Source organism: Neolamprologus brichardi, chromosome 3 (genome assembly GCF_056152115.1).
Source record: "Neolamprologus brichardi isolate AB-2024 chromosome 3, ASM5615211v1, whole genome shotgun sequence".
Classification (NCBI taxonomy): domain Eukaryota; kingdom Metazoa; phylum Chordata; class Actinopteri; order Cichliformes; family Cichlidae; genus Neolamprologus; species Neolamprologus brichardi.
This window is the reverse complement of record NC_142106.1, coordinates 43,456,084-43,469,786: the sequence shown is the minus strand read 5'-3', so window position 1 is coordinate 43,469,786 and position 13,703 is coordinate 43,456,084. Positions and strand designations below refer to the sequence as shown.

General features: G+C 39.3%; 1 protein-coding gene across 1 annotated transcript; it reads left to right on the top strand.

Moving 5' to 3' along the window:
• The first annotated feature begins 3,756 nt into the window (after window positions 1-3,756).
• LOC148104335 (uncharacterized) lies at window positions 3,757-7,688 on the top strand. Its single transcript, XM_087839378.1, has 3 exons — window positions 3,757-3,985; window positions 5,489-5,583; window positions 6,044-7,688. The coding sequence occupies exons 2-3, from the start codon at window positions 5,566-5,568 to the stop codon at window positions 7,370-7,372; spliced, it is 1,347 nt and encodes a 448-aa protein (XP_087695504.1). The 5' UTR covers window positions 3,757-3,985; window positions 5,489-5,565; the 3' UTR covers window positions 7,373-7,688.
• Window positions 7,689-13,703: the final 6,015 nt, after the last annotated feature.

Sequence of the window (13,703 nt, the reverse complement as noted above, 5' to 3'; positions counted from 1 at the left end):
TCTACATTGACCTTCTGTCTTGTAAGTTATTATGATTGCACAGCCATTAAGGATCAAATCAGGTTCTGAAAAATGTTCTGCTTTTTCTCCTTCTGCTTGCTTCTTACTGTCTTTGAGGCTCGGGACCAGCACTCCTGCTGTTGGACAGAAAGACATCAACTCAGTGGTAAGTATTTTGGCTTTCCAATATATTAGCAATTGTCAGTGACATTTCTATTAATCAGGCTGAACTTTAATCATACTTTAGATCAGCCTGTTTTACTTATTGTTTTATTTGTGCTTTGGTTTGGGGAAGTTGTTTCTTCACTAATCTTTTCCTGTCTTCTGTTATTAGACTTGAGATATGGCTGCACTATGCTGTTGCTGGTGACTCCAGTTAATTCTACAAGACATGCTGTGTAAGTAAACAAACAACAACAGTTTGATCTGCATTTCTTGAAAGATCACATTACAAACTTAGTTTAGAGGGTCTACACTGTATTTAGTGAAGTCTGCAGGTTTTCTCACAGCAAACTTTGTTTTGTGCCCAAATCATTTTGCACATCATTAGAATAAAAGTTATTAGCCATGTTTGCATAGCCCTTTTTAAAATGATGCTTTCATGACATTATTGTATGTTGGGTGGTGGTTACGGCTATCCAGACTGACAAGTGGGACATTGAATGTCACCTTTCCGGTGGGGAGGGAGCCTGAGATTGTCTAAGTTTGAGTCTGTTCTATACCAAATGCAGGGGAAAAATGTTTTAAGAAAGCAATTAAGTTCGTGTTCCAAAAAATATGATCGCTTGCTTGCAGGACACCAGGAGAGATGAGTCCTCCATCACAGATGGTGTGGTCAGTGAAGATGGTCGCCTGCAGGTTCAAGCTCATTGCATCTCCAACCCACATCCACTGCCACTGTACTTAAGGGAAGTTAAAGACTTTCTTCTGCACCTACATTTGGATCACCTCGATCCATGATAGTCATTCAGGCAGTAATGCCTGGACTGGAAACAAGCCATCCTTAAAATATTACAACATTCCAGCTCCTGTGTTGGAATGGAAAACAAATGTCCATCCATCCATTGGCTTCCGCTTCTCCTTTTCAGGGTCGCGGGGGGAGCTAGAGCATATCCCAGCTGTCATTGGGCGAGAGGCGGGGTACACCCTGAACAGGTCGCCAATCTGTCGCAAGGCCAACACACAGAGACAGACAACCATTCGCGCTCACATTCACTCGCACATTCACACCTAATGGCAATTTGGATTTTCCAATTAACCTATCCCTGCAAGCTGCATGTCTTTGGATGGTGGGAGGAAGCCGGAGTACCCGGAGGGAACCCACACAAACACGGGGAGAACATGCTAACTCCACACAGAAAGACCCCGGCCTGATGTTGGAATTGAACATCAAGCTCAGTCCCTCACACCAGTGGCACGGTGGTCAGCACTGTTGCCGCACAGCAAGAAGGAAAACAAATGTGTTGTTTAAATTAGAGACTGCACTTGTGACAGAAAAATAAATATTTTATTTTGATTATATAAGTAATGTAAGTACAAAACAAACTTGTGGTAGGCCTAAGCTTATTTTCTTAATAATTAAATCTGAGACTTTGTTTCATTGTAAGATTATAACAGTGATGGCAATATAATTGTTTGTTGTTCAAGAGAACAGTGTCCAGTATGTTGGCTGTTATACTTTTTTGCATTTGAAAATAAAAGTTGGGCTGATTTTAACATCACTACAAAAAGTGTTGTTAATTATTTTTAATCATATTCAGGTTACCACAAATTGTTTTTTCATTTGTTGAACTTGAAATGTTTGTTAGTAGGTAAACAATTAGTATAGTCAGAAATATCAAGTTATTCTTAATACTGCAGACTTGCAATGAATAAGTTGTCCTAAAAGTCAACTTAAGTAAGCTTTACTTAGTTTTTTTGAGGCAACGAGTTTGCATAGTTTTTTTGAGTTCTGGGAACTAACAAGGTTGTACAGTGTACTCAAAATGAGTAAGTTGCCCTAACTTAATTATCTTAAGTAAAACTTTACTCAGTTTTTTTGAGGCAATGAGTTTGCATTGTTGGGTTTTTTTTGAGTTCTGTCAACTAATTAGATTTTATAGTGTGGGACGTCCCATTGCTCCTGTTACCTTTCTTCCACAGAAGAGCCGCGTTCCATTTCAATGTGACACCAGCCCCATTTTCTATGAACCGGAACCATTTGGGCTGGGCCCTGGAGATACTGAAATAATGTTTCTGATCATACCCCAGTTGCACCTCCAGATTTTTTTCATAGAGGCTACCATATGGGGGCCACTAAAAATATTTGGGTGGCGAAGCAGAATTTCCTGTTTTATTATGCTGTTGTGAAATATGGGTTCCTTGAAAAATATGGCAATAGAGACAGAAAAAAATTATACACCTGTTTGATTTCCTGCTATAAAAGATATCACTGAAAATAAGTACATATGAAAAACAAATAAGATGTTGAAATCCATAATAGTTCGTTTTAATCAGTAAATTTTGTGGGGCCCAAAATTTGCTGCTAGTGTAACCGGTGTGATTCTGCGTTGTCTGATAAAAAAGGTAAAAGAAAGAAAGACCTCCAAGTAAATAATTTGCCCACTGGGCATTGGGCTGGCATTTATTTTTACATTAAACATAAAATATGCATTTACACGTAACATATTTGACATAAGATAAAACAAAAACAACAACATGAAATCCGACATAACTGATAAAAAAAAAGGTAAAAGAAAGAAAGACCTCCAAGTAAATAATTTGCCCACTCCAGCTCCTACGACCAAATACAAACAGTGGGGAAGAGGGTTAGCTCAAGCCACCACAACTTCCAAGCTAGCAAGGAGTATATATTCATGCTAGCATTTATGGCGCCTAAAACACATTTATGATACACACATACTACACACTTATAACATCTAACAAAAACAGGCTTAATAATGACAATAATTGAACTAAAATTGCAATCAGAAACATCCAGGTGGCTAAATATGCATTATATGTGTGTTTTAAAGTGTTGGTAAGAAATGACACCCACCTCTCCCACAGGGGAATTGTAGAAAAGGGGAGAGGCAAAAGGGGTACACTGTATATATAGGATTGCACCAAAGAAGAAGAAAAGAATGAGGAGGGGCTCTAACTGATAATGAACATAACTACAGGCTTGGAAGTCCTAAAAGTCAGGTATAAAAGGAACGGTTTGGGGGTTTAGAACACATTTTGGGTAACTATAACAATGTGATTTATGACCCTGTTACACTAGGTTGTAGGCACAAACCTTGAATGCAAGACTTGAATAATAAGCTAAGTCACTAGAAAGTAATATATAAACAATACTGACAACCTAAATATCCAAAAGAAATGGTGACAAAAACCCAAACATTAATTATTCAAAAAAAGGTATGAGCCCAAAAATCTCAAAACAAGAGTCAGGTACAGTGATATTTATTAACAGCATGTAGGAAGTGTTACTTCTGATGCGTGGAAATCCCACAGTGGAAATATTATTATCATCATTTCCAAGAGTGTAATAATTTTAATTGGAATGAAAAGAAAAGCAGAAGATACCAAAATATGCAGTATCGCACACAACTACCCACAATGCATTGCGGCATGCCGTCAATCCCGAAGCGCGCTAATTTTGAAATAACACACCACGTGATTACATTGCGCAGCCTAGTCACGTGACCGCACAGCAACAAATCGCTGCAGAGCTGGGTAAAGGGGGCGGAGCAAAGTGTGTGCGCTGGAGAGGACTCGAGCAGAGAGAGCTGCTGAAACAAGAGTAAAGTAGTAAGCTTACAGGATCATATACAACTACCTACTTTTCAATCGATATCTGCATCGATCTACCCACCGTTGTCTCTTGGATTGTAGCTGAGATCAGCGCGAACCACGTGTGTCTCAGCTTCCTGATCTGTTAACTGTGTTTGGAAAGGCTTCTAGCTTAATCACAGAGTTCTCTTGTTTGTGGGCTCATCTACAGGTAAGCACGGAGCTAACTTTGATGTGGTTTTAGTTTATGTTTTTCTCTGGTGAGAATAATAGATTGCTTACTATACATTGAAGTTAGAGAGACTGTAGAGTTTGTGATTGCTTGCAATATTATGATATGGCGGTTGCTAGGGGGTAAGAATACATATAGCAAAATAATCTTGGAATATGAACAAAAGGATGGAGTGCAAGGGAGGAGAACAACCAACCCCCACCCCAGGACATGAAGCCAGGGGTACAAGCCTGGGGGAGGGCAATCAGCCTTTAGTGAACAATTATGTTGTGAAAAATGATGTATTAACTACTACAAAACACTGACCTTTGTGGGAATGCTTGGAGCAGACTAACATGTGAGCTGGAGTGTTTTGCAACGTTATATTTGGTCTTCGAATGGCAAGTGAAATGTGAAAAACTGCATGCCATAGTACCGCTTGCCACTAGGGCTGGGCCATATTATACCGTTCACGGTAATACCGGTACAATGTTAAGCAACGATAAGAAAATGGAATATCGGGATAGAATATGGGTAAAACGCGCATGCGCAGTGCCTTTGTTTTCATACGCACATGGCCGAAAAAGCATGGTGGCAACGGAGAATGAGAAGGGCGAAAGCGGATCGTTGAGTGAGACGGATGAACCAGAATTAGTTTGTAAAAATGGTTCCAGTTCAATAATGTGGAGCTAGTTTTGTGTTTGTCCGTCAGATACACAACAAAGCACATTTTTTTGTAGAAAAAGCAAGTGGGCCGTCGTTATTGCCATATTTGTTGGACTAAGGCGCTTGTAAATCTGGGAGTAATCTGGTAATTCCTTCAGGTCCCAAAGTCAAACGAACACCGCAGCATCACTGAGTTAAAAAGTGTCTAAATTCTTTCTTAAATCTCTGAAGGATGTGGCCCTGCCACTACCCGATCTGTACCAGAAACCAGATACAATGCCGGACACTGTTTCTTCTTCTTCGGGGTTTACCGGCGGGTTGTACATGCAGTGCTGCCGTCTTCTTCCGTTTCAGTCAGTTATTACACTCTTTCATCCTACTACGTATTTCTGCGTCTTTCGGGCTCTTACAAAGCTTCAAGAAAAAAAAAAAAAAAAAAAAAAAAAAAAAAAAAATATATATATATATATATATATATTAGGGGTGCAACGATACACAAAATTCTCGTTTCAATACTTTGGTGTCACGTTTCGATATATTTTCGATACAAAAAAATCTTCATGCTTTTTTTGATTTTTCACTTATTAAAATTATAAATATATATTTTAACTCAAAAGTACAGTTCTTAAATTTAATGTTGCTGAAACAACAAAGTAATACAAAAAAAAGTATATATATATATATATATATACATATACACATATATATATATATATATATATACATATACATATACACACACATATATATATATATATATATATATATATATATATATATATATATATATATATATATATATATACATACACTTTTTGTTTTTTTGCTGAGTAACAGGAGCAGAAGAGTCTGTTGGAGCAGCAGAGGAACAATTTCAGCCATTTGGAGTCAGCTCAGCCACTACAGAGGAAAAAATGTCTTCAACACAAAAGGTGAGAAAAACATTACAGTTACACTGTTATTGAAACTGTAGATTCTGGGTAGAAAGATAAAGCTGCTGTTAACGGGTTTTTAAAAACCCGTTAACAGCAGCTTTATATTTTCCATCCTGGGCTCATCCATATATACAGAATCTACATTCAAAATCAGAAACCACAGAAGTCACAAGAAAATACAAAGATCTTATTTTATCTACACACATTGAAACAACGATATCATCAGTTGAACTCAAAAAAATTTTGTGAAATAAAAGATTTTCTCCGCTGATCAATATTTCCTAATGTCATTTTAATTATACCTCTCATTGTGTCACATCATTGTAATGTGATACTATCACCAGAAGGTGGTGGTAACACACCAGCAATGTGTTTGTTGACATGTTTGATTCCACTGACGGAGGGAGTTTCAGTTTGTTCCACGACTGTATTTCACTCACTGCCTCTGTCACTGCAGGACCAACATGGAGCAAGAAGTCAGCACTCTCAGGAGGCCGACAAACCTCACAGAAGAAAGGGAGAGAAAACGTACAGCTGTGACTTGTGTGGAAAGTCTTTTACCCAGGCTGGAGCCTTAAAAACACACCAACTCATCCACAGTGGAGTTAAACCTTACAGCTGTGAGTTGTGTGGAAAGTCTTTTGCCCAGGCTGGAGCCTTAAAAACACACCAACTCATCCACAGTGGAGTTAAACCTTACAGCTGTGACTTGTGTGGAAAGTCTTTTGCCCGGGCTGGAGCCTTAAAAACACACCAACTCATCCACAGTGGAGTTAAAGCGTACAGCTGTGACTTGTGTGGAAAATCGTTTGTGCAGGCTGGAAACTTAAAAACACACCAACTCATCCACAGTGGATTTAAACCTTACAACTGTGACTTGTGTGGAAAGTCTTTTACTCGGGCTGGAGTCTTACAAACACACCAACTCATCCACAGTGGAGTTAAAGCATACAGCTGTGACTTGTGTGGAAAGTCTTTTGCCCAGGCTGGAGTCTTAAAAACACACCAACTCATCCACAGTGGAGTTAAACCTTACAGCTGTGACTTGTGTGGAAAGTCTTTTGCCCAGGCTGGAGTCTTAAAAAGACACCAACTCATCCACAGTGGAGTTAAACCTTACAGCTGTGACTTGTGTGGAAAGTCTTTTGCCCTGTCTGGAGGCTTAAAAAAACACCAACTCATCCACAGTGGAGTTAAACCTTACAGCTGTGACTTGTGTGGAAAGTGGTTTACCCAAGCAGAGAACTTAAAAACACACCAACTCATTCACAGTGGAGTTAAACCTTACAGCTGTGACTTGTGTGGAAAGTGGTTTACCCAGGCAGAGAACTTAAAAACACACCAACTCATCCACAGTGGAGTTAAAGCGTACAGCTGTGACTTGTGTGGAAAGTCTTTTGCCTGGGCTGGAAACTTAAAAACACACAGAATCATCCACAGTGGAGTTAAACCTTACACCTGTGACTTGTGTGGAAAGTGGTTTACCCAGGCAGAAAACTTAAAAGCACACCAATTCATTCACAGTGGATTTAAACCTTACAGCTGTGACTTGTGTGGAAAGTCTTTTACTCGGGCTGGAGTCTTAAAAACACACCAACTCATCCACAGTGGAGTTAAAGCATACAGCTGTGACTTGTGTGGAAAGTCTTTTACCCATGCTCAAAGCTTAAAAAGACACCAACTCATCCACAGTGGAGTTAAATCTTACAGCTGTGACTTGTGTGGAAAGTCTTTTGCCCGGGCTGAAGCTTTAAAAAAACACCAACTAATCCACAGTGTAGTTTAAGCACACTACTGTGACTTGTGTGGTAAAGCTTTTGCTCAAAGTCGAAAATTACAGAAGCATCTAGTTACCCACTCTGGAATTAAGGCGTACAGCTGCGATTTTTGTGGAAAAAGGTTCAGTGACAAACAGTACCGAAATATTCACCTACGGATTTACACTGGAAATTATGTTTCCTGCTGTGATCAGTAGTGATGTGCGATACCACTGATTTCCTTTCTGATCTGATACCAAGTAATATTCAGGGTGGTATTGACGATACTGATCCGATACTGATACTTTGTACAAACTTATTTTATTTATTGTATCTCAAATTATAGCGTCATAATGATTACAGGACATCAGATTACTTGTTCTTATCACTTAATAATGAAGAGTTCATCATATAGAAATAAAAAAAACTGAAGTTGTGGCTATTTGAACACGTTGCCTGCCTGCAGCACTAAAGGACTCCGTGAGAGACGTCTGTCTCGCCCTAGCAGCACCTGTCCCTCTCCTCCTCTTCAGTTCACCTCAACATACGCGCGTCATATTCTGTGATAGTGATGTTGCCACAACCATACATGCCAACCCTCCTGATTTTTCCGGGAGAATCCCGGAGCCACCATTCTCCCGAATTTCTCCCAATTTTCCACCCGGACAACAACATTGAAATACCATATCGCAGAATTCATAGCGCGGCCCAGCCAATTCCAGTTTCCAACAATGGCGGCAGCGCCTTAGTTTTAATATTACTCTTATTTCTCTTTCTGGGTCGAAAAAAAACTTTTAACATGTTTTCAGGTGAGAATGTAGCTGTGTAAACTTCAAATATTTGAGCCGACACATCGTCTTCAAACCCCTGCGGTTTTTCACTACTCGGGTTAAACATGATATATAAGTCACTTTGATAACTTTAAAATGTTTTTGTTTGTTTTTTTTCAGTGTTTTATTTGTTCATGAGTAAATCGGTTTGGCTGAGATTAAAGTTATTAGATTAGATTAAATTAAACTTTATTAATCCCTCGGGAGGGTTCCTCTAGGGTTTTCAAACAGCTGAATAAACGTCAAACAGAAAACTAATTAAACAAAGTGTGAGACGGTCGAGAGTTTAAGTCAGTGCCCGGTTATATTTTAGATAGCAAGGAGCAGACGGCAGTTTCACTCCACCGTGGGAGCTCGTGACGTACTACCCGGCTTTTCTTTAGACCTTTTAAAGTTCCACATCACCTGAAAAAAACACCAACAGATCCACACCAGAAATTAACTCTACAAGTGCAGTTACTGTGATGTATTGATTTTTTTTTTCTTGTAATTTTAACCTGATTGTTTGGAACAAGTCTGATCAGTAAACTTATGGAGTTATACTGATTGGAATAATGAAGAGTCATTTTCGCTCGGTAAGCTGAGTGTTATAATGTAAACAGTAAAACGTAGTTGGACATTGGCAGAGATCACTTACGCTGTCATTGTTTAGAAGCAGAGCAACAGATGGATCCAGTTCTCAACCCTGTCGTCACTGTGGTGCTGGGAAAATGTTTCTCTGTGACCTTTGTGGAAAAACCTCCAATCATCAATGGGACCTTGAACCACGTCAACGTAGACACACTGGAGACAAAATGAACTACTGCAAAGAATGTGGGAGAGGCTTCCACACACCAAGTACATTAAAAATACATGAACTCTTCCACAGTGGGGTCAAAAAGCACATCCATGACCAGTGTGGGTCATCCTTCACCACTGCACGTGAGCTTAACGAACAAGAATTAGCAAATCCACACAGGAGAGACACCATACAAGTGCAGACACTGTGACAAAAACTTCTCACAATCAGGTCACCGTAACAAACATGATTGTACACACATGGAAGCGAACTTCAGCTCTGACCAGTGTGACAAGACCTTCAGGAATCTCAGTTCATACTCCAAACACAAATGATTCCACGCTGTAAATAAACTGTTTCACTGTTACCAATGTGCAAAAACATTCACTTCATTATCTGCTCTGTGCAAACATCAGCCTGATCATGCAGGACTGAAATCACTAGATCACAATGAATCTGAAGAGAGAGAAAGATCCTCTTCTGGCTTCAGGGTTGGACTTAAAAACCTTGAGATCAGGCTCCAGTTCAGATGGAATCTCCTGTGAAGAGTGTCAGCTGATGTCACATTTGGATCTGATGAGGTAGCTCTGATTTCTGGACCTGCAGTATATACAAATACAGGCCATTTACCATTTATATCAAGTTTATGTTTTTTCCTTTGAGGGATTTTAATTCTCTAAAATGTTATCCCTGTTACATTTTAATCTTTGGTCCCTTTCGACACAGTAGTGTTTAGTAGTTGTACATGTTACTGTATTATTAAAGTTTTTACCAAACTGATATTGTATCAAAATTACTGATATGGATATATATCAATTTCTTTCATTTGAACTTTCTTAGTTTTTCCAAAATTAACTTTTTTTTTAAATTTTAAAGAAATGTTAAACGTTAAAAACGGCAGCACACATAAGGACCCTTTTGTTAATTCAAATTCTATTAAACAACTATTTTTTGCCTCCTCCTTTCACTTTTGTGTATTTACTGTATCCTTGAAGTCCACATGTTGTTTTTTTGAATGAATTCATTTTGATCCACATGTTCTGCAGCTGTTTTCTTGTTAATTTGAAGTTTGCATTATGAAATCCTGATAATGTTAAAGCGTTAGTTGTATTTGATGAACTGTGTAAAGTTTGTCTTATTAAACAGTTTGGTGTGAAAAGTAAAGAAATGGTCTCAGAACAAGAAGTTTGAGCCCTGACTTCAGATTCAAACTAATTTAACTGTTTTCGGTGGTACATGTGGAGGTTTATCAGAGGAGGAGTGTCCGAAAGTCTCCTTATATTTCAATCGCATCGCTATAAGTGCAGTGTTAATTTCTGCCGATAAGGTCCACTATGTTCTTACTGTTTGCTGCGGTGATGACGTCACATGCTTTTACGACGGTCCTGCCGTATCACGAGTTGGAGGAGCATTAGGCATGTTTTTGTCCATGGCTGTGTCCCATTTCAGGGTCTGCACGCTTGAAGTACGCGCACTACGCGTACTACGTACGGTGCGTACTATAAGTACGAGAAGTGCGGAAGTGAGAGGCTTGTGAAATGGGACGGTCTATGCTTCGTCGCGCTGTTCAGGTTGCCTAGCAACCATGATACTAACCGCGAGACACGTTTCATACAGCTTTGTGTGACAGAAATGAAGGAGAAAATTGTTTTGTTGGCCATTCATTTTTGTTCTGACATCACTTTGATTAGTTGAGTATCTGAGGCTGAGACCACAGGACTGTAAAACATGATTGTTGGGCTTCATTTCTGTACTGAACAGTCATTTAAGATTAGCTAGTAAATAATAATTAGTTAATGTTGTTCATGAGACTAAAATCATCTCACTATGGTAATGTAAATATAATATGGCCAATATTATAGTATTGTCAGATTATTATGATATATGTGTGTGTATATATATATCACTGACTTTCAGCTTGTTGTGTTTGTGGATATATGACTGACTTTAATTATCCATAAAATCATCAGATTCTCTGTAAGATTAAGGTCGACTATATGTATATTTAGAAGTAGAGGCTTTAAAACCAAGTTAATGCTGAAAGTACAAACATCACTAGTGTCACATAACTTTGCAGACATGTGGCCAACAGCAATGTTTTAATGTTCTTCATTATTAAACATTCGCACATGAATAAGTGACGTCATATTCAGTACTTACTTTTGACAGTTCATTCTTGGCCGCTCCCTTCTGCCGTATTTTGCGGGAAAATTATCCACACCCACCGCCGCGCTATGAATTGTGGGATATATGGGACCACGAAACGTGCACCGGACCACGCTTGGTATTTGGGGAAATCGACGGCGCATTTGGAGTATGCATTTGAAGTACACTTCGAATTGGGACAGCCGTCGTCGCGTGGCGGTGACGTAACCGCACTTAAAATGCGTACTTCAAGCGTGCAGACCCTGAAATGGGACACAGCGCATGAGTGCGGGGGAATAACGATCTCCAGCCTTGTGCGTTCCTGTGCAAATGTGAGTCAAAATCCCTCCAGTTCTACGAGTCTATTTCCACTTATAGCACGGGTTGTACTTTTACGTTAAGTACAGGGGGTTTATGCTAGGAGATTTATCGAGATTGGTAGAGGCATGTGACTTACCACCATAGCATTTGTTGCGGGTTGGATCTGTGCACCGCAGTTGGGTTATTTAACCACTAGAGGGCACTGAAGACCATATAATTGCTGACTTTTCCTAATTTGGGGGCATTAGGTCTTTTCTGTTGCCTGAGATATGCAGATATTCTTGTTTCCTGTCTGTTCAAATGGGATTGTGGGACTTTCTTATGTCAGAGCATTCAGCTGATTATTTGTGTTACAGTTCATTATATTGGCATGATGTTGGGAAGTGACAACTGTTATATTTACATGTGAAAATTGTTTCTCCTTGTTTCTTGTGATTCAGAACCACACGTCTGTCCACCCCTCCCACATTCGTTAAGTATGCCTACTGCTGTACTGTTGAGCTGCTGTTAACTTCCATTAAAGTATATCCGGACATCACTCTCTGTGCCCCACTCTCTGACCGGAGTTTAAGTCCTGAGGGAGCTATCATCCCAGCATCCCAGAGATAACTCTCTAACAAGGAGACGTGGCTGTTCTCCACTCACACTGGCTGAAATGGTGAAAATGCTGTTATCATAGGATGAAGTGAGGATTTGTTCCTCATTAACAATCTCCCTGTTAATGCCTAAAGGGTCATTAACAGGGAGAGGGGGGCACAAAAAATACTTTTCTTTCTTATTCTCATTTAAAATATCTAGCTTTTATTAAATAATTATCTGAATCTTGCAAACAAAGTTTTTATCTGACGTAAAATGTATAGAAATCATACATATACCAACAAGACAGTGTACATCACTGTCACAACAGCATTTGTTTTCATTCAAAGGCTTTTTGGCTTTAATACCTGGTGGGCCGGTCTCTAGTCAAAATGCCCAATTTTTTTGTCCCAGTCCAGCTCTGCAGGTTAATACTGGCAGTGTCACCATGCCAGCTGACTGTATGTCATCATCAGCCAGTGTTGTTCTTTATACATCAATATTACCAAAGTTTACCATAAGGCAGTCTTGTTGGTCTTATGTGGTCTTATTGAATAAAACAGGATGTTCACAAATAAAGGTCCCAGCATTATGCTTTAGCTTGAGGCCATCTTGGAACTGTTAAGGTGCTACTGTTCTTAGTATTTACTGCAAGTAAATACTAAGAAAGTATTTACTTGCTTTCAGGTTTTATTTAAATGTTAGTCTTTTCAGTTGTTTCCCCACTTTTTTCCTGTTTCAAAATCAAACACCAGTTTGTAAGAAGATTATCTTCTTTTTTTAATAGGCAGATAAAGTTTTGCATTGGCATTGTCTAATTTGCCAATTGTATGTTAAACATGTTAGTATTTTAATATTCAAAAATGTTTTTGCCCAAAACATATGTGCACTATATGTCAGTAAAAATACTAGACTTGTAGTCAAGACCGCCTAATCCGAGACCAAGACAAGACCAAGACCAGAGGGTATCGAGACCAAGACCAAGACCAAGACCAGAGGGTATCGAGACCAAGACAAGACCAAGACCAGAGGGTATCGAGACCAAGACAAGACCAAGACCAAGTTGAGACGAGACCGAGACCAAGACCGAGACAAAAAAAGTCTTTAAACTGCAGCCAGATGCTGCTTCGTTTACGGGTCTCGGGCATATTTATGTGTTTTTGCTTTCGCACAGCCCTCCTCACCGCTGTCTACTGTCTCACTCACTCACTGAGAGGACAGACGCATGCTCCACTTGACTGTTGCGTCTCTCACCCTCTCTGTTTTTCACTTAATTATATTATCCTATATCCTCGCATGTGATTGGCCACAATATGGAGGGATTGGAGCGTAGCTGAGCCACTGTGTGAGAGCTGAGCAGCCAAAGGAAATTAAGTGAGGGTAGAAATGACTGAAAGATTATTAGGCTCTGTTTTGAGCTTTGTTCAAAAAAGAATGACTTCATATATATATATACACACACACACACACACACATATGCAGGACACCTTAAACGAGTTTTTTAATTAAGCAGCAAGGCAGAACAAAGTCGGGCCTGTATCAAGACACAGGGACTAAACCCCAATTCAACCAGACCCAGAACTGATCCAGAATTAAAACAGGACTACAACAGTAACCAAGACAGAACCAGAATCAGAACTAGATGATAGCAGCACTAAAAATCATCTTAGACCTGCACTACACTTATTTTTTAATTCTACCAAAGTACAC